This window comes from Globicephala melas, chromosome 2, assembly GCF_963455315.2.
Source record: "Globicephala melas chromosome 2, mGloMel1.2, whole genome shotgun sequence".
Classification (NCBI taxonomy): Eukaryota; Metazoa; Chordata; class Mammalia; order Artiodactyla; family Delphinidae; genus Globicephala; species Globicephala melas.
The window spans coordinates 100544001-100566111 of record NC_083315.2 but is presented as its reverse complement, the minus strand read 5'-3'; the positions used below and the strand labels follow the sequence as shown (position 1 = coordinate 100566111).

The 22111-nt window shown below is 37.9% G+C and overlaps 1 protein-coding gene across 4 annotated transcripts in view; it reads left to right on the top strand.

The window, feature by feature from the left end:
* SLC12A6 (solute carrier family 12 member 6) overlaps nt 1–22111 on the top strand; it is an 88588-nt gene that overhangs the window by 10213 nt on the left and 56264 nt on the right. The window contains exon 1 of one of the 4 annotated variants that reach the window (XM_030844224.3): nt 8401–8596. The exons of the other annotated variants lie outside the window; for them this stretch is intronic. Within the exon in view, the coding sequence (XP_030700084.2) occupies nt 8473–8596 (124 nt within the window). The 5' untranslated portion in view covers nt 8401–8472. Of the gene's footprint in view, nt 1–8400; nt 8597–22111 lie in introns of those variants that run through there. 4 annotated transcript variants of the gene reach the window in all.

The following is a 22111-nucleotide window of genomic DNA, read 5'->3' as shown; positions in this document are numbered from 1 at the left end:
CACAATTACTTTACAATGGTGTGCTAGTTTCTGCTCTACAACAAAGTGAATCAGCTATACATATACATATGTTCCCATATCTCTTCCCTCTTGCGTCTCCCTCCCTCCCACCCTCCCTATCCCACCCCTCCAGGCTGTCACAAAGCACCGAGCCAATATCCCTGTGCCATGCGGCTGCTTCCCACTAGCTATCTACCTTACTACCTTTGTTAGTGTGTATATGTCCATGACTCTCTCTCGCTCCGTCACAGCTCACCCTTCCCCCTCCCCATAACCTCAAGTCCGTTCTCTAGGAGGTCTACGTCTTTATTCCTGCCTTACCCCTAGGTTCTTCATGACATTTTTTTTTCTTAAATTCCATATATATGTGTTAGCATACTGTATTTGTCTTTTTCTTTCTGACTTACTTCACTGTGTATGACAGACTCTAGGTCTATCCACCTCATTACAAATAGCTCAATTTCGTTTCTTTTTATGGCTGAGTAATATTCCATTGTATATATGTGCCACATCTTCTTTATCCATTCATCCGATGATGGGCACTTAGGTTGTTTCCATCTCCGGGCTATTGTAAATAGAGCTGCGATGAACATTTTGGTACATGACTCTTTTTGAATTTCGGTTTTCTCAGGGTATATGCCCAGTAGTGGGATTGCTGGGTCATATGGTAGTTCTATTTGTAGTTTTTTAAGGAACCTCCATACTGTTCTCCATAGTGGCTGAACCAATTCACATTCCCACCAGCAGTGCAAGAGGGTTCCCTTTTCTCCACACCCTCTCCAGCATTTATTGTTTCTAGATTTTTTGATGATGGCCATTCTGACTGGTGTGAGATGATATCTCATTGTAGTTTTGATTTGCATTTCTCTAATGATTAATGATGTTGAGCATTCTTTCATGTGTTTGTTGGCAGTCTGTATATCTTCTTTGGAGAAATGTCTATTTAGGTCTTCTGCCCATTTTTGGATTGGGTTGTTTGTTTTTTTGTTGTTGAGCTGCATGAGCTGCTTGTAAATTTTGGAGATTAATCCTTTGTCGGTTGCTTCATTTGCAAATATTTTCTCCCATTCTGAGGGTTGTCTTTTGGTCTTGTTTGTGGTTTCCTTTGCTGTGCAAAAGCTTTTAAGTTTCATTAGGTCCCATTTGTTTATTTTTGTTTTTATTTCCATTACTCTAGGAGGTGGGTCAGAAAGAATCTTGCTGTGATTTATGTCATAGAGTGTTCTGACTATGTTTTCCTCTAAGAGTTTGATAGTTTCTGGCCTTATATTTAGGTCTTTAATCCATTTTGAGCTTATTTTTGTGTATGGTGTTAGGGAGTGATCTAATCTCATACTTTTACATGTACCTGTCCAGTTTTCCCAGCACCACTTATTGAAGAGGCTGTCCTTTCTCCACTGTACATTCCTGCCACCTTTATCAAAGATAAGGTGTCCATATGTGCATGGGTTTATCTCTGGGCTTTCTATCCTGTTCCATTGATCTATCTTTCTGTTTTTGTGCCAGTACCATACCGTCTTGATAACTGTAGCTTTGTAGTATAGTCTGAAGTCAGGGAGCCTGATTCCTCCAGTTCCTTTTTTTGTTCTCAAGATTGCTTTGGCTATTCGGGGTCTTTTGTGTTTCCATACAAATTGCGAAATTTTTTGTTCTAGTTCTGTGAAAAATGCCAGTGGTAGTTTGATAGGGATTGCATTGAATCTATAGATTGCTTTGGGTAGTAGAGTCATTTTCACAATGTTGATTCTTCCAATCCAAGAACATGGTATATGTCTCCATCTATTTGTATCATCTTTAATTTCTTTCATCAGTGTCTTATAATTTTCTGCATACAGGTCTTTTGTCTCCTTAGGTAGGTTTATTCCTAGATATTTTATTCTTTTTGTTGCAATGGTAAATGGGAGTGTTTTCTTGATTTCACTTTCAGATTTTTCATCATTAGTATATAGGAATGCCAGAGATTTCTGTGCATTAATTTTGTATCCTGCCACTTTACCAAATTCATTGATTAGCTCTAGTAGTTTTCTGGTAGCATCTTTAGGATTCTCCATGTATAGTATCTTGTCATCTGCAAACAGTGACAGCTTTACTTCTTCTTTTCCGATTTGGATTCCTTTTATTTCCTTCTCTTCTCTGATTGCTGTGGCTAAAACTTCCAAAACTATGTTGAATAAGAGTGGTGAGAGTGGACACCCTTGTCTTGTTCCTGGTCTTAGTGGGAATGCTTTCAGTTTTTCACCATTGAGGATGATGTTTGCTGTGGGCTTGTCATATATGGCCTTTATTATGTTGAGGAAAGTTCCCTCTATGCCTACTTTCTGCAGGGTTTTTATCATAAATGGGTGTTGAATTTTGTCAAAAGCTTTCTCTGCATCTATTGAGATGATCATATGGTTTTTCTCCTTCAACTTGTTAATATGGTTCATCACATTGATAGATTTGCGTATATTGAAGAATCCTTGCATTCCTGGAATAAACCCCACTTGATCATGGTGTATGATCCTTTTAATGTGCTGTTGGATTCTGTTTGCTAGTATTTTGTTGAGGATTTTTGCATCTATGTTCATCAGTGATATTGGTCTGTAGTTTTCTTTCTTTGTGACATCCTTGCCTGGTTTTGGTATCAAGGTGATGGTGGCCTCGTAGAAGGAGTTTGGGAGTGTTCCTCCCTCTGCTATATTTTGGAAGAGTTTGAGAAGGATAGGTGTTAGCTCTTCTCTAAATGTTTGATAGAATTCGCCTGTGAAGCCATCTGGTCCTGGGCTTTTCTTTGTTGGAAGATTTTTAATCACAGTTTCAATTTCAGTGCTTGTGATTGGTCTGTTCATATGTTCTATTTCTTCCTGATTCAGTCTTGGCAGGTTGTGCATTTCTAAGAATTTGTCCATTTCTTCCAGATTGTCCATTTTATTGGCACATGCTATATTTGTTTTATCACGTATTCATCCCTTCCATTGATCCATCCATTTTTGAAGCATTTCAAAATGAGTTGCAGACATCAATGTGCTTCACACCTAAACACTAAAGTGTGCGTATAATTAATGTGTGATGTATAATTTCTAATGTTTTTGAGATTCAGCTATGTTGTTGAATGTATCAGTAGTTCACTCCTGGTTATTGTTGGGTAATATAGTCTATTGTATGAATATACTATAGGTTGTTTATCTTGTGATGGATACCTAGGCTCTTTCCTGTTTGGGCTGTTATGAATAAAGCTGCTAAAAACATACATGTTCAAAAGTTTTTTTTGTGGATTTAGCTTTTATTTCTCTTGGGTAGATACCTAGAAAAGGAATTGCTGGGGCTTCCCTGGTGGCGCAGTGGTTGAGAGTCCGCCTGCCGATGCAGGGGACGCGGGTTCGTGCTCCGGCCCGGGAAGATCCCACATGCTGCGGAGCGGCTGGGCCCGTGAGCCATGGCCGCTGAGTTCCGCAACGGGAGAGGCCACAACAGTGAGAGGCCCACGTACCGCAAAAAACAAAAAACAAACAAACAAAAAGGAATTGCTGGGTCATAGGGTAAGTGTATGTTTAAACTTATTAAAAAACTGCGAGGGCTTCTCTGGTGGCGCAGTGGTTGAGAGTCCGCCTGCCGATGCAGGGGACCGCAGGTTCGTGCCCCAGTCCGGGAAGATCCCACATGCCGCGGAGCCGCTGGGCCTGTGAGCCACGGCCGCTGAGCCTGTGCATCCGGAGCCTGTGCTCCGCAATGGGGGAGGCCACAACGGTGAGAGGCCTGCGTACTGCAAAAAAACCCCACAAAACTGCCAGACATTCTTCCAAAGTCATCACACCAACATTCACGTCAACATTTGCAGTACATCCTTGCCAACGGTTTTTTTTTTATAGGTTTATTTATTTTATTTATTTATTTTTGGCTGTGTTGGGTCTTTGTTGCTGTGCGCAGGCTTTCTCTAGTGGTGGCAAGTGGGGGCCGCACTTCTTTGTGTTGCGTGGGCTTCTCATTGCAGTGGCTTCTCTTGTTGCGGAGCACGGGCTCTAGGCACGCGGGCTTCAGTAGTTGTAGCACGTGGGGTCAGTAGCTGTGGCTTGCCAACTCTAGAGCGCAGGCTCAGTAGTTATGGTGTATGGACTTATTTGCTTTACTGCATGTGGGATCTTCCTGGACCAGAGCTCGAACCCATGTCCCCTGCATTGGCAGGCGGATTCTTAACCACTGCACCACCAGGGAAGCCCCTTGCCAACAGTTTTAATTGTGATTTTAATTTGCATTTCCTTGATGGCCACTGAGCAGTTTTTCAAGTGCTATTAGCCATGTGTATAGCTTCCTTTGTGAATTGTCTGTTTGAATCTTTTGTTCATTTTCTTTTTTAAAAATTTATTTTATTTATTTATTTTTGGCTGCATTGGGTCTTCGTTGCTGCGCACAGGCTTTCTGTAGTTGTGGCGAGCAGGGGCTACTCTTTGTTGCGGTGTGCAGGCTTCTCATTGTGGTGGCTTCTGGTTGTGGAGCATGGGCTCTAGGTGCACGGGCTTCAGTAGTTGTGGCATGCGAGCTCAGTAGTTGTGGCCCCCAGGCTCAGTAGTTGTGGCCCATGGGCTCTAGATCTCAGGCTCAGTAGTTGTGGTGCACGGGCTTAGTTGCTCCGCGGCATGTGGGATCTTCCCGGACCAGGGCTCGAACCTGTGTCCCCTACATTGGCAGGCAGATTCTTAACCTCTGTTCCACCAAGGAAGCCCTTGCTCATTTTCTGTTGAGTTGTCTTTTTATTATTAAGTTGTAGGGGATTTTTGTATACTCAAAATACAAGTCCTTTGTCAAGCATATGTTTTTTTGTTTTTTGTTTTTTTTTGCGGTACGCGGGCCTCTCACTCTTGTGGCCTTTCCCGTTGTGGAGCACAGGCTCTGGACTCACAGGCTCAGCGGACATGGCTCACAGGCCCAGCCGCTTCGCGGCATGTGGGATCTTCCTGGACCAGGGCACGAACCCATGTCCCCTGCATCGGCAGGCGGACTCTCAACCACTGCGCCACCAGGGAAGCCCAAGCATATGTTTTATGAATATTTTCTCCCAGTCTTTGACTTGCCTATTCATTTTCATGTGTCAGTTTATTGTATTTTTTCAACATTTTATTATGAAAAATTTCAAAAATACAGAAAATTGCAAGACTTAGAGTGAACACTTGTATACTCACCACCCAGAATCTATCATTAGTATTTTATAATACTTTTCCTGTCATATGTCTATCCATTTATCTTAGTATATGCATTTCAAGGTTTCAGGGTTCAAATTGCAGATATCAGTTCATTTTTCCCAAATACTTCAAAATCAGATTGTTAGTTAGAATTCAGTATCTGTTTGCAGCTTTTTTTCTTTTGAGTTAAACTTTTCATACCATGAAATACACAATTTTTTTTTTTTTTTTTTTTTGCGGTATGCGGGGCTCTCACTGTTGCAGCCTCTCCCGTTGCGGAGCACAGGCTCCGGACGCGCAGGCCCAGCGGCCATGGCTCACGGGCCCAGCCGCTCCGCGGCATGTGGGATCTTCCCGGGCCAGGGCATGAACCCGTGTCCCCTGCATCGGCAGGCGGACTCTCAACCACTGCGCCACCAGGGAAGCCCAAATACACAAATTTTAAGTGAAGATTGACTGAATTTTGACAAATGCATATACCTGTGGAACTTTAAACTCTATCAAGATGTGGAATATTACCATCACTCTGCGAAGTTCTCTCATGCCCCGTCTCCACTTCCATTCCCCCAAAGGCAACCATTGTCCTGTTGGTTTTGCACCACATTACTTTTGCCAGCTCTAAAACTTCCTATTAGTGGCTCCATATATTATGTACTCTTTTGTTTAAGTACTCTTAACAAAAAAAATAAACAAAAACTTTTGTTTATGTACTCTTCTTTCACCTAGCATAATGTTTCTGAGATTCACCTATATTGTTGTAGGTATCACAGTGGTTCATTCCTTTTTATAGCTGAATAGTAATCCTTTGTATGAATATATCAGAGTTTATCCATTCTCCTGTGGATATACACTTGGGTTTCCAGTTTTGGCCTATTGTTAATAAACTGCTGTGAACATTCTTATACTATTTTCATTCAGGGGGGTAAATACCGAGGAGTGCAATTGTTGGATTATAGGGGAAAGTACCAGACCCCTTTCCAAAGTGGGTGAACCAATTTACACTCCAGTAACAATGTATGAAAGTTCCTTTCATTCCACATTCTCACCAAAATTGTCAGTCTTACCAGTTTTAGCCATCATGGTGGCTGTGGAATGGTATACTCTTTGTTGTAGTTTGTTGTACTTTAAATAGCTGTTTCTAACATCCCACCTTCTCTGTCTAACCACTGTTCCTATATAGCACTTACACGTCTCTTCTTTGCCACTTTCCCCGCCCGCAACGTTTTCTATATTACTTTAACCTTGCCTTGAATATTTTATGCCCCTGCACTGTTATCTACAGTCCAGTCTAGGAGAGAACTATTGGTAAGTTAGCTCTCTCTCAAGTTGGTAAATAAATTACTCATCGTTTTAACAGGAATTTGTTATGTTCCTACTTGTTTAGTTTGGGGTTTTTTTTTAGAGGGGAGAGGTGACAGGATAACATTTGTACATAGGCTTATGTGTAAAAGCTGTATATAGATTTATAAACATGAGTCATTGTTTCTGTCCACTGACTATAAAAGATTAGCCACAGTTCAACTCTCTTAATAAATTAAATATGAAAAGTAAGATCCCATTGGAAATATCCAATGGCACTAAGGTATTAATAAATTTGGAACCTAGAATATAATGTTGAACTCTGACAATTTGGTAGTTCCTTTGAGTAAATCAGCAGAGTAGCTACCTGAGTTGTAAATATGGAAAAATCACCAAGGGCACTACCACAGCTGATTTAGTTTCTATCAGAGATAAAAAGCAGTTTCAAAGGCTTCTCAAGTGACAAACGTTTCTCTTGTAGTATTGATAGTTCTCAACCTTGGCTGCCTGTTAGAACCACCTGAGGGAACTTTTACAGGTCCTTTTGCCCAGGTTCTACTCCAGAGGAATTATATCAGAATAGCTGGGATGGGACCAGGCATTAGTTGTTCTAAAATCTCCCCAGGTGATACCAATGGTGCTGCCAAGATTACAAACCAGTGTTAAACAGGAGCCCATGAAATAAAATGAGGTAAGTGTATATGAGTTTTCTTTCTATGAAACTTCTATGCTGCCTACCAACAAGAGTATTAGAGGTTTTTAAGTGGGGCTTCACCATTTACAAACTCTGTGACTTTGGGCAAGTTCCTAGCCTAATGTTTCTGTTGCTGTGATGATTAAATGAGATCATAATAGAAAGTTTCTAGTGCAATGCAGAGCACAGAGTAGGTCTTTAACAACTACTGGCTTCATTCTCTTTTAGAAGTGGTATATACTGGAATAAATGGGGATTATAACCATCATTCTTCTTTAAATTTAGTGCAGTCTTGTTTGTCAGGTGTTACTAACAACAAAGCCCTCATATTACGTCATTAATGGAAAATAGCACAGAGCTCAAGTTACTGAACTCCCTTGTCTAGGTGCAGAGATAGGGCCTTATACTCTGTAGTTAAAGTCATCAACTGAGAACACAGTTATCTGATAAAGTCAAGTATGTTATTTTAAGTGTGTGCTGAAGGAACTGTACACCTCTTAATCAGGGATTTTCTTGTTTTTTTTTTTTTCTTTAAAACACAATGTTTAAACTCTGTACCGTACAAAAAATTCTGAACTCTTCCCTTTAAAAATATTTTGCTCTTTTAAACAACTTGGACTTTCGGGAAAGTTAATGTCTCTTCTTGGATGTCCTTGTATACACTATAGCATCTAGAACTATATCTTGTATAAAATATATAGATATTCATTAAATACTTGCCAAGTGAATGTTCTTATCTGAAAGATAAGAAAAAACTTTTATTGATTTGTATGAGTAGTTTCAGTATGCTTTGAAATAAAGCAACAACAGAAGCTTACAAATAGTTTGATTTTCTAAATTAATGTAAGTGTAAGTCTTTCTTTAAAACGAAAAGTTTACAAAATGAACTGTTCCCTAATCTTTCTCCTGTGAGATATGAGAGCAGAGGTTGAGATCCCGACGTGCAAATAACTTAAGGAAACAGGAGGGTGAGCACACAGTGGGCGGAGTTCCATGCATTCTGCCCACTCTCCAGCCATTGGCAGCTCTGGGAAAGCAGCCTAAACAGTTCTTGGGATTCTTAGAGTTTAATAACAATAAGCAAGAGGTGGAGTGCTTAATCCTTTTAAGTGAATGGTAAACACTGTGGAAGGCGTGTCTTCTAGGTTCCACTCCCTTGGGGCTGTAGGTCACGTGAGCTGAAAGTACTTCCCGATTCCCAGGCTAGGTCTCCTGTGGGCAGTGATCAGAGTCGGAAAGGGCACAGCAAGGAAGAGGTAGGCAGGGAAGGTAGACTGGAAGAAAGCTTAAATATAGGGAGAGCACGGGTTCCTAACTACAGCAATGCCGCACTTCACCGTGACTAAGGTAGAGGATACAGAGGAGGGGGCAGCAGCATCGTTCTCCCAAGAGGGGGAGCCCAGCTTAGCAGAAATAAAAGCCCGGATTCAGCCTTCAGATGAATCAGGTGAGTACTCAATGTGGGAGCATTGGGAAACTGGGGGTTTTCGTGAAAGAAATAGTAACTAAAATATTCAAAATGCCTCTTTTAAGAATGGAGAAAAGGTATTGTGGTTAAAGTACTTTTCAATCAACTGTTTCACTCCCTTGTATATCTGATAACTTATCTTACTTTTTTCACATTCTGGTTTGTTTTTCCCCACAATGAGTTCTGTGTTCATTACCTACAGGTGAAACTGAATCGGTGGCAATGTATGAAAAGCGTTTTCAAGCAAAAAGAAAGGCACAGTTAGAGGCAATTTATGCGGAATTTAGAATTCATCTTTTGCTCAGTTTAAATTATATCTGGAAGAGTACATAAACAGGGAGCCTGGTTCAGTAGTTTTGTACAGTGGACTTTGCACTTGTGACTTTGCAAGTTATTCAGTATTTTGCCTCAGTTTACCAGTTAAACAGTAACTCAATAGTGAATGGTCTGAGAATTCTTTAATGAAAGAACAAAAATACAGTAGGTCATTATGGTGACTAACATAGCTTCAGGTTAAATAAATTTGACAAATGTGATTATCCCTATTATTTTCTCTAAATGGTAATGGTTACATTTACTGGGGGGAATTGTGGTTTTGAATTTTTAACATGCCATTAAAATCTGAGTTAACATTATGGTATTAAATACAGCCATAGTTTGAAGCCCTTTATATTTTAAGTCTGTAAGTTTCATAAATTGTCGAAAACTCTTCTAGTGCGTGAATAAAGGTTAAGGGAATAAAAATCTCTTACAATTCCTTTGGATTTCATGATTGTAACTGTCCCCTGTAGCAAGTAACATCACAGTTCTTTGCTGTAAACTGCTGTTGACCCTCTCTTGTCCTAGCAAGCATTCATGAATTTTTAAAAATCTCTAACTTAAAGATAAGGCTTATCAAGAAAAGTTCCGTTTGTTTATCTTTTCCTTTTAGTGAGAGAATTTACTAGGGGAAGATAAGAAAGGTTTTGTGGAAACTCTTTGCCCACCAGGTTATTTTTTTTTCCCACCAGGTTATTTTTCATTTTGCTAAATAAATAGGGTGATAAGTTGAAAGTAAGGTTAACCTCAACAAGGACCTAAGGTGTAGCACAGAGAATTATACTCAATATTTTGTAATAACCTATAAGGGAAAAGAATCTGAAAAAGAATACATATAAAAGTGTGTGTGTATATATATATATATATATAAACTGAATCGTGCTGTACAGATGAAAATAACACATTGTAAATCAACTATACTTCAATTAAAAAAAAGACAAGAAGGTTAACCTACTTTGTACTTGAACCCGATTCTCTGCAAACTCTAGGTTAAAGAAGTTAGGTTCTCTTTTGTGATTGTGTGTTCGAAGCTGCACTTTCTTGATTGTTTGTGTTTGCTGTCCTTAGATTTTAATCCCATTAAGCTTTTGTTTTTGCTGTTGTCTCACTAATCCCACAAAACGCAAACAAGTGCATTCCTTATCACCTCTACTTTATTTTATTATTTCATCCTTACTGGTCCCATAATGTTTGGGGAAATCTGCTTTCTTCAGATTAGAACAGTGTTGAAATCATTTAATCTATTAGTAACCACCTAGAAAACTGGTAAAAAATTTTTTATAGCAACCAACATTGTAATAAGTGACAGTGCTAGGCTTAATTTATTTTCTTTCATAGTAATTGTTTTGGACAAGGAAGAAGTGACAGATATAATCTAACTCGAATTTAATAAGGCATTTTATTTTGGCGTTTTCCATGACAGCCCAGAAAGTATCCACTTGAATGAACTATTGTTTGGTAAGTGAACAACTGATGGAAATCCATTATCTAAATTGTATACCATTATTGTAGGGTTAAATTAGACGGGGGGGGGGGGGGGGAAGGAAGGAAACGTATATGGGGAAAACCTCAGTTTTTTTTGTTTGTGTTTTTTTGTTTTTGTTTTGTTTTGTTTTGGTTTTTGCTTAGTAAAATGTTGTTGAGGATAGATAGTGGTTTTGGAGCAGTTACTTGAGATGTGATAAGTTGTAGCCACTTGTTCTTCTGAGTTAAAATCCTAAATGGATTGTGGTTTTGTTGCAAGCACTTCTCATACTAGCCAGTTATGGAACCAGTCCCTTTTTTTTATTGTTTCTCCTTTGTGAGGAGAGAAAAATATGATGTACTGTCATATAAATTGAACATATTTAGAAAGCAGATCATCCTTTAAAATGTGTTTTTTAGAAGATGATATTTATTTGAACTAGACAGGTAATTTGATATAAAATAGAAATATAAATGTAGACATAATCTAAACTAATTTTAAAAAGATGTACGTTGTGGTGATCCTTTTGTAATGTATAAAAATATCAAATCACTATGTTGTACACCTGAAACTAATATAATATTGTAAGTCAACTATACTTCAGTTTTAACAAAAAGTACATTCATCCCTGCCATGCCAGCTACTAGAATGCCAGTCTAGTAAAATCCTACTTAATTTTGGTTTTGAAGAGAAAAGCAGAAACTCAGACTTAACCTAACATCTTTCTTGACTATATTCCTCCTCCCATCCAGTTTAGGTGCCCTCTCCTATGTTTTCTCTGAAGCCTGTCCATAGAAATAGCATGTACCACACTGTAATGCAATCACCTATTCACTAGTCTCTCTCCCAGATAGACTGACTGTAGGCTGCTTGAGGGTAGAGATCTTGTTGGATAATTTTGTACCTCCACGTCCAGGTGAATTACACACAATAGGCAATTCAGTGTACAGACTTGTTCTTTTCCTTTTTTTACTCACTAAACACATGTTCATGCCAGGTGTACTTTTTTCCTAAGGCTACAAAGGCAAAGGAAGTATAAGTTCCCGACCAAAGGCAGCAGAATGGCTGCCTAATTAGGAGCAGTGCTAATATGTATTAATTATTACTTGAGTGACTTTGGGCAAATTATTTAACTTTTCTAAGCCTTACTTTACTCATTGATAAAGGGAATAACAGTACTACTTACTTCACAGGGTGGTTGTGAATTAATGGGAAAATGAACATAAAGCACTTAACATGTGTGTGACACAACACTCAAAAATAAAAGCTACCATTTACTTATTATATTGTGATTAATGGTTTAATAAAAACAAAAAGAAACCGCTTTGGATCACAAATTCTGGAGAGGATTATAATATTGCCCAGAGGGGACCCTGGACAGGTATCTCAGAGGACAGGACACAACTGATTCTTGAAGGCAGGTCTAGACAAGGAGATTGCAAGCAGTAGGAACAATTAGAAGGAATAAGAGGAAGGTGTAGAGCAAGTGGGAAACAGAAGTTTAAAGTAGTTAGCACATTGGTCATGTGGTAAAAAGAGCTAAGGGATGAAGCTACTTAGTGAAGTGTTAATCAATTTTATCCTCTCCCCATTCTGTGGGATAGTGGGTGTTACTGCCTTTTTTTTTTTAAATCCCTGTTGTGGTTTTATTTTTTTTAATATTTATTTTATTTATTTCGTTGTGCCGGCTGTAAGTGGCGGCATGAAGGCTTCTTAGTTGTGGCTCGCTGGCTCTTAGTTGCAGCATGCATGTGGAATCTAGTTCCCTGACCAGGGATCGAACCCCGGCCCTCTGCATTGGGAGCTGGGGAGTCTTAACCACTGCGCCACCAGGGAAGTCCCTGTTATTACCTTTTCAGAGATAATGAAACTGAGGCTGTTGACAGCAACTTGCCTAAAGCTACGTGTGAGTAGTAGCAGAGCCTGTGTTCAAAATTACTAAATTTTATGTGCTTCCCATCTCACCATGATGCCAAGTCCTGGCTTTTGAAAAATAAGAGAAAGTTGCTTTATCTCTTAATGTGCATGGGTCATAGGGTTTGATGTAAACATTATGCAATCTGTGATTTTTTTTTTTTTTTTTTTTCGGTACGCGGGCCTCTCACTGTTGTGGCCTCTCCCATTGCGGAGCACGGGCTCCGGACGCTCAGGCTCAGCGGCCATGGCTCACGTGCCCAGCCGCTCCGCGGCATGTGGGATCTTCCCGGACCGGGGCACGAACCTGTGTCCCCTGCATCGGCAGGCGGACTCTCAACCACTGCGCCACCAGGGAAGCCCTGTGATTTTTTTTTTTTTACAGGAATAATGCAAGAGTTTTACTGTTTATTGCGTTTACTTAATCAGGTATAAATGTTACATTCATTATTTATTTAAATATTTATTGAGCTTAAATATTTCTGTGTAATAATTGTTCCAGATCTCCCTCACTCATCAGATTTTTTTTTTTTTTTTTAACACCGCACTGTGCGGCTTCTGGGATTTTAGTCCCCCGACCAGGGGTTGAACCTGGGCCTCCGCAGTGAAAGTGCCGAGTCCTAACCACTAGACCACCAGGGAATTCCCTCATCAGATCTTATAGTGTCTGTGGATTGGGCAGATTTTAACTGCTGGACTTGCCTTCACGTGATACAGATAGCAGATTGAAAGATTTATAAGGAAATTTTCAGAGACGGACCTATAACAGAAAAGAAGGGAACTTTATATTGGTATTGAACAGCATCTCCAAACATTAACTCTTAGTAATCCAAATGGCATGAGTGCATACTATGGAGAGAGATTTTATGTTAAATGGAGTTTAAATTTTATTAAGAACCCTCAAGATGTTAAACTGTTACCTAAACATTAGTTCTGCTTGTTACCCGTGAAAGTTTATGTCCTAAGGAAGGTGATATGTCTACCTTTTTATTTACTAATATTAAAATAAGTTGAAATAGACAACTGAAGAGCTTCTTTGTATTGATAAAAAAATCTTTTCTGTAGTAAAGATTTAAAAGCTTTTTAACTATTCACATGGGTTTTTTTTTTTTATCAACACAATTAACAGAAATTCAGATCTGCATATTTTAAAATCTCAGGGTCAAAAGTTTATCCTTAAACTCGGCTTCATGAGGCATGTTTTTCTGCCCCCTGCCCCGCCCCCCAATATTCCATCATGGTCAGAAAGACTAACACCTCCCGAAATATCTTCCCAATTCTTTTCACCATGTTTTTTTTTAAACTCTATCTAAGACCTTAATACAATACAAATTTGAGACTGATTGCCTTCAGTTCTGTACATCGTAAAACTTCGTTTAGATCGTTAACCCTTCTTTGTCATATTCATGTTATGCACAGACAATGAAAGTGACAACACTTTTGTTCCCCATTTCAATACCATTGTCACCAATTTTTTGTTTATTTAGGGTTTTTTGGTTGAAGTATAGTTGATGTACAATATTACATAAGTTACAGGTGTACAATATAGTGATTCACAATTTATCACCAATTTTTTTAGAATCTCTCACTCCCCAGATTTTTCTTGCTTAACATACTGACCCTCTGTGTACTCAGCTACTTGTGCCGCATAGAAAATATACCAGGGATTTCCCTGGCGGCCCAGTGATTAACACTACGTGCTTTTGAGCTGAAGTTCATCTTAGTCAGGCTGGATAAACCTTAATTATTTTCCTGTGTTTTCAGAATAAATAGTTATGGAGTAGGTGCCACAGTAGTGACCAAGGAGGTTTTTTGTTTTGTTTTAATTCTTCCTTGTTTTTGAGTATCATTATGGGCTTAAGGTTTTTATTTATGTTTTGTATTACAAGTAGTTAGGATAATGATTATTTTCAATTCAAATTTTCCCAATTTGTCCAGTGGAAGACAAGAGGTTTTTGTTTTGTTTTTTTAAAGAATGGGAGAAAATAAAAGTATGTTTGTATTCTTTTTTTTAAAATAAATTTATTTATTTTATTTATTTAAAAAAAAAAAAGACTCCATGCTTTGCCCCACAGGAAATATACCAGGGACTTCCCTGGCAGTCCGCTGGTTAAGACTTCACACTTCCAATGCAAGGGGCGCGGTTTCCATCCCTGGTCAGGGAACTAAGATCCCACATGCAGTGTGGTGTGGCCAAAAAAAAAAAAAAGGAAATATACCAGAGTAGAACTGGTTTAAATTGATAAAGATAAAATTTCTCCAAAATATATACACACACATATTGCTTAATATTTTTATATTCTATACTCAAAGCAACATTTAGTTTAGGATTATAAAAACTTATTGAGTGTAATTTTAGCATATTGTAAAGTATTCAAAAGGTTTTCAAATTTCTAACTGAATTTGGACATACAGCATAGGTTACAAAATTGATTATAAGCTGGTAAGTTTAAAGACTGTAGCATCTCTTGATTTTGCCAGGTTGAAAGAGGAAACAAGTAAAAATGTCATCAGTACTATAGTAATAATTGTTGACCACCTACAGATGCTTTACAAATATTGGCTTATTTAATCCTCACAACAACCAGGACAGGTAACTATTATCATCATTTTAGAGATGAAGAAAGCGAAGTGCCAAGAAATTTAAGTAGTTTGTTTAAGTGGTAAATGTGGAATTCAAAGTAAGGTCTCTGTGACCTTAAAACAGTTTTTCGTGTCATCACACCACACTGTCTCTCTACTTTAAACACACGTTTAAACATGTTATGTTTTCTGAAGTAGGCTGCTCTATTTTCTCAGTAGTTACTAATGCTTCTTAGGTTCTATTTCTTTTGTCTTCGTGGATTTTTCAAAATTAATTGAAAGTTACTTGTTGCTTCTAAGTTTCATGTGTTGGATTGCTTTTTTATTTGGTGTAGAATATTTCCAAATGTAGGATATCCTATCAAACGATGCTAAAAATTGAGAGATATGAACAGGTAAGGAACCTGGCTCAATCTGACAGTTTTTTAGTAGCCCTCCACTCCTTGACTTTCAAGGGAGATGCACCTAAGGGTTATTGGTGGGGAGAAAAACGAGCATATGGAGTAAGTGAAAGAATTAAATTTTAATATAACTTTAAGAATAAATATGCTGCTAAAGGCATGAAAGATGTGTTTATTTTAGTGTATTAGAAAAAATGGTAATATTTCATTTCGTGGATCTTATTTAGAATGAATCTAGGTAAAAACACAAGTCTGTTTAAAGAAAAATACTAATATAGGTAGAGCATAGACATGGCAAAGATTGAATGTGGTACATAAATAACATAAATGATTTTGATCCATTCCAAACCCTCATACACTGAACTGGATCTCATTTCCTTTCCTGTGTGTTCTTTACACTGCATCATATAACCTTTTTGTGACAAGAGATTTCCATGGTTGTATTAGAAATGGTGAACCGAGTCCTTTTCAGAAACTATCTTCATTTTCTACCACCACATTGCCTTTGTCCATATATTTTTCTTCATATGAACTCTCTTCTGCTTTCTACTCCCTCTCTGCCATTAAAAAATTACACAAACCCACATTACCTCAAGACTAGGCTCATACTCATTTCCTCCAGGATGACTTGCCTGATCCTCTACCCCAGCTTTGATCATTTCATCATTCAGTATTCATCACCACTCAAATATACGTTGCAGTGTGCTCCAAACGTGTGATAGCTTTGTAAGTATATTTGTATCTCTTCAATTGTATTGTGTATTGTATGAGGGTGAGGGACAGTGTTTTAATATTTTTTTGAAAATTATATGTATTTTTTATTATGGAAAATTTCAAACTCTCAAAAGCTCAGTAACTTTCTGTTCATTTCTCTTACCTGTTAGTGTTTTTCTTTATTTTTAGATTTTCTTTATATTTAGGGATATCAGCCCTTAGTGATGTAAATTACAAATGTTTTTCCCAGTCAGTACTTCTTTTGGGAATTCCCTGGTGGCCCAGTGGTTGGGACTCTGCGCTTCCACTGCAGGGAACACGGATTCGATCCCTGGTTGGGGAACTAAGATTCTGCAAGCCACAGGGCATGGCCAAAAAAAGCCCAAAAAACAAACAAACAAAAAAAACACTTCTTTTAAAGTTTTATTGAGGTATAATTGACATAAAATAAACTGCACATACTTAAAGTGTACAGTTTGATGAGTTTTAACATAACGCTCCTGTAACAATTATCATAGTCAAGATAACATTTTCATCACCTCCAGAAGTTTCCTCTTACCCTTTTATAACCCACTCACCTAATTCCCTGGCCCCCAGGCAACCACTGATCTGCTTTCTGTCACTATAGTACATTAGTTTTCATTTTCCATAATTTTATATGAATGGAATCATACAGTATGCACTTTCTTTTGTCTGATTGCTTTTATAAAACATAATTGAGATTCATCCATCTAGTCAATATCCTTTAAATCCAACTAACATTAAGGTCTTCCTTATTTCTCAGAGTTTAACATTTAGGACAGTAGCTGAACATGATACAACCCTCTGGACCTCGCAGAGGCTTTTTAAAATGTTGACTTCTTTGCCAAGATTTGAATGTTTTTAGGATTAGTCTGTAACCAGGACTTACTTTTCAGAGAGGGTTCTGGGAAGGTGAAATCTCCCTATCCTTCTGTTACTAATTCCAGCCTGTATCTGCCACTCTTGAGCCAGATGACCCCTGGACCTGATGAACAAGTGAGGCCTGAGCTCTGTGGGAGCTCTATCAGGGAGAGCTGACCCAGGGCTTGTTCCTCAAGGGCTGGAAGACCCTCAGAGTGAGGATAAGAATGGCAGATCCAGAAAAGAGCTTGGCTTGGTAGAGATCCATGGACTCCCCTAGTGGGGAAAAAGGGAAAGAGGCAGGGTCTGCTATCTCCCTATCCCTGAGGATGGGAGATGTAAGGAGACCTGAGAGACGGGAGCCTTCCTCCTGGGCCTCCACAGGGCTGGCAGCTGGCCTGCTGCCCTGCCCATCTACAGGGGTAGAGGCTGCTTTGCCTTTCTGTTCTCTTGAGACTGCTCCTACCGGTGGTCCTCCAACAATGAAACCTAAGCCCCTCTGAAGTAACAAAGAAAAAGTAGTCATCTGGGGAAGCCAGGCAACCAGAAAGAGAAAAAGCACTTAAACAATGCAGTAGACCAACTAAATTGAAATGCCAGAGGAGACAGTAACTTGAATATGAAAATAATAAACAATAGGAGCACTTAAGGAAGTTCAAGTGAAGTACAAAAAAAAATTATGGAGCAAAAGCATGATTTCCCATCTAAATACTTATTACCACCTGACTTTCAATCCATGCACATACACTTAAAAAAAAATCTCCACTAAAATGTAAGCACAATAAGAGCAGGAATATTTTCTCTTGTATACCTGCTGACCTTTTGTCAATGCCCAATGTCTAGAACACAGGCTTGCACATGGTAAGCACCCTGTACATAATTATTGAATAAAGGAATGAATATGATCATTTAATGGCCTGGAAGAGTCGAAGCCCAGAGCCAAAAATACAAATAGATTGAAAAAAAGTAAGAGACTTGGAGAATAGATTCAGGACACCTAACGTGGCTAATATAATTTACAGAAAAAGGAACAAATGGAAGAGAAGCAGTAAATAAATAAATAAATAAATTTTTCCTGAGCTAAAAACAGAGTTCATTATGCAGATTGATGTTCCAGGAAAGACCTCAGTGTTGGAAAAAACACACCTAGGCTTATCCTGGTAAAGTTTTTGAACTCCAGGGATTCATTTTGGAGGCTTCCAGACAGAACATGGTATACCTATAAAGTATAAGGCTCACATCAGAATTCTAATCCACAACACTGGGAATTAGGAGACAGTGGAAGAGTATCCACAGATTACCAAGAGAAAAAGGCTATAATCAGAAATACCTATTTCCAGTGAAGATATCATCCCCTCTACAAGGGGGAACCATATCATAAATGTAACTTTAGAGAGTGTATTACCCGCTTAACCTCTCTGAGAATATTTAAGAAAGGTTTTTAACCAAATAAAAATGAAAGGGATAGAAAAAGTGGAAAATGACAGACTCTTTGGGAATGTTATATGAATGCTAAGTAAGGACTCTAATCAAAAGGGACATACTTCAGGGAACAATTCAATAATATTTATGATGTAAAAGTACTAAATAAGTCAAAGCAAAACCTCAAAATTGTGGGAGGAAAAAGAGGTAAGAGCTTTCCAAATGGGGGTGAGAGGAAAAAGTGCCAGTAAGCACATTTAAGCACATTAGTCATCAGGGAAATACACATCAAAACCACAATGAGGTGCCACTTCACATCCGCTAGGATGGTTCTGATAAAAAAAATGGACAATAAAAAGTGTTGACAAGGATGTGGAAAAATCGAGACCCTTATATACTTAGGTGGGAACATAAAATGGTGCAACCACTTTGAAAAACAGTTTGGCAGTCCTTCAAGAAGTTAAATATAGAGTTACCATATGATCTTGCAGTTCCACTTCTAGGTATATACTCAAAATGAGAATATATGTCCACACAAGAAATAGTACAGGAATGTTCACTGCAGCATTATCCATGATAGCCCCAATGAAAGAAACAACCCAAATGTCCACTAAGTGATAAATAGATAAATAAAATGTGGTATATCCATATAATGGGGTATTATCTGGCAGTAAAAACAAATGAAATACAGATGCATTGCTACTATATAGAAGAACCTGGAAAATGTTATGCAAAATGAAAGAAGCCAGTCACAAAAGACCACATATAATTTCATTTATATGAAATGTCCAGAATAGGCAAATTTATGGAGACAAAAAAAGTATAGATTCGTGGTTGCTGTGGACTGGGTAAGGTGGGAGTGAAATGGAGATTGACTGCTAATGGGTACAGGCATTCTTGGAAGGGGACAGGGGAACTAAAATGTAAAATTAGATTGTGGTGATAGTTGCACAACAATGTGAATATATTAAGAAACATTGAATTGAACACTAAGTGGGTGAATTATATGGTATGTAAAGTGTATCTCAATAAAATGTTTTTAAATAAAGGGACTGAGTACTGGTACATGAAACAACTTGCATGAATCTCCAAGGCCTTATGCTGAATGAAAGCAGCCAGTCTCAAAATAAAAGGTTACATACTGTAAGATTCCATATTTATATATATTTTTTAAATTATAGAAGATCATTACACATTTACTAATCAAAACACATATATGTATGTGTTCATGTGTATATTCACATACATACACACTAGAAACAGACTTTTTAAATTGCAGCATGTACAGTAGTTTCTATTTTAATTTCTCTGTATGTTTGAAAATCTAGAAAATGTTAAATTCAGCTTGCATTAAGCAGTTGTCCTTTTACCAATGACATAAAATCAATAAAGACTCTTAAAATATCAGAAATGTTTACCATATCCTCTTAGTCCCCATAATGCAAAGCTTCAGCTTCTTAATTCCTTAGCTCTGTAGCTCCTTAGAATTTGAATGTTTGGGTCAATTCCCTTCCCTTTTTGTTAAGGAGGTAGTCTATATGGTCATGCCTTATTCTTCCAAAGCCATCTTTTATTGTAAAATGAAGAAAACATGAAATATGTTTGTCTACAGGGCGTGAAAAATAATTTGGATCATCCATAAAGCCAAAGAAGGACGTAAGGTATCAACGATCTCTTGAATGTTTGCAACAATCCCCAAACAATCTTTTCCTCTTTGTACTTCGTGGTGAGGTTTTTCTATGATTTTTAACCCTCTTCTGTCATTTATACTTTTCTTGGCTAATCAGTTTGTGGATTTGGTCTAAGAAACTGTCTTTATCTTTATACTGTGAGCTTCATTAAATCTGCTTTTTGCTATTATTCTTGCTATCTTCCAAGTGTTATAGACTGCATTAAAATCACAATCATGTTCATTTCACATGAGCTCTTCAACTTCCAGTGGATTTACTCCCATATATTTTAGAAGAGTTTTAACAAAACTTATTTGTTGAATTAATAGGTTTGTTAATTAAAAGACAATACAAGGCAGTATATACCCTAAGGAAGAAGAAGCATTTGAATTGAGCCTTTGAAAGATATAGCAGTCAGGTAAGTGGAGACAAAAGAGAGGGAAATTTTCAATGAAAAAGTGATATAAACAAAAATTCATGCGTCTAGAATCAAGGCTCAAAGCATTCCAGAGAGTGTGGAGCAGAGAGTTCATGACTAAAAACAGCAAATGATAAGGTTAGAGAGGAGTAAACTAGTGCTAGATTATAAAGGGACTTGAAAGCCAGGATTAGGTTTTTGGAGTTCATCCTATAAGCCAAGGGATTCAAACAAGTAAACCGGGATCTATTTATGGCTGTTTAAGCCATTAGCCTCTGCTACCACCACCATTACCACTACTACTCCCAGCCTGAAAACTGACAGTGGGAGCGGAGACAGAGCCTGCAAAGGCAACCCTTTCCTTTCTGCGGAGGGACTTGAATCAGTACCCCACACATGATGTCACGATATATATAAACAAGAAGTGAGAATGATCGTCTCTTCACAAAATGGTTGAGCACTCCTGGCACTTTAACTTGGAGATCTTTGAAAGTGTTTATTTTTAAAACAATAAAGCAACCTGATAAAGGCAGAATTAATAGGGAGGAAAATGCAGAATTGTTTGACGATAGGAGAATCGGTGGCAGGGAGAATAATTGACTATTTTAATGGTCCAAGGTGTGAAGAATGAGACTCTAAATGGTGGCAGGGTAATGGAAAGAAGAGTTGGTGTGGAAGCCACAATTGACTGGATTTGATGAATGAGAAAGGGGAAGAATCAAAAGTTGGAAACATATATGCTGACTGGTTCTGCTTCTTATCTTACCCACTTTTTAAATCAATTTAAAAAATCTCCTTTCCTATCAATTAGGTATATATTATATGTTAGGTACAATACATTTATTTATATGTATGGTATTATAGACTAATATAACATTATATACTATTATATATTAGGTATAATATATACCTAATATTGTATACAGGTATATTATTATGTGTATATTTCCTATGTTATCTCCAGAACTTCTCAATTAGCTATGTCCTCATTGTCAATCCCTCTGACTAGAACGTCTCCCCTTGTCCATTTTCTCTCACCCATTCTGCTTTTTGATAAACTACCCATCCTTCAAGATTTAGCTCAGTTATCCCCTTGACATCATCCCTGATCACCACTTTATTTTGTTTAACTTCCTTTTTGATTCCCACAGTATTTGTACCTATACTATAACAATTATTTTTATTTTCATAATTATTTACATATTTCCTCTCGAAATTCTTGAGAACAAAGGGTTACTCTTTTGGTATCTGTAGTGCCTAGCACAGCACCTGACATAGAGTAGGCTTTCAGAGTATTGGTTGAACTAATACTAATAATAACAACCACCTAGAGACAGACCATGCTAGAGATGCGTGTTAGCACATGGAAAAACTACAGTGGCCTAGCAATGATCATGCCTGCTGATCTCTGATAAATCTGGAATTCATTTCATTTGCATATTACACTCTTATTTTCTTACCTAAAATACCACTTTTATTTTTAGACTTCCACACAGAGAATTTTAGTTGTTTTTCATCTCCCTTAGATGTCAAGACTTTTCCTGATAGGACCCAACCCTTCCAAGACGATCCCAGACATGTGCCGTGTTTATTCCTCTCCTATGATTTTGAGTTCTCCATGATTTTTAAGGTTTTTAAAAGTTTTACTTAAAGCTCCTACTGTCTCAGTCCATGTTACTCTTCTCCTTTGGACCCTTGCAGCACTAA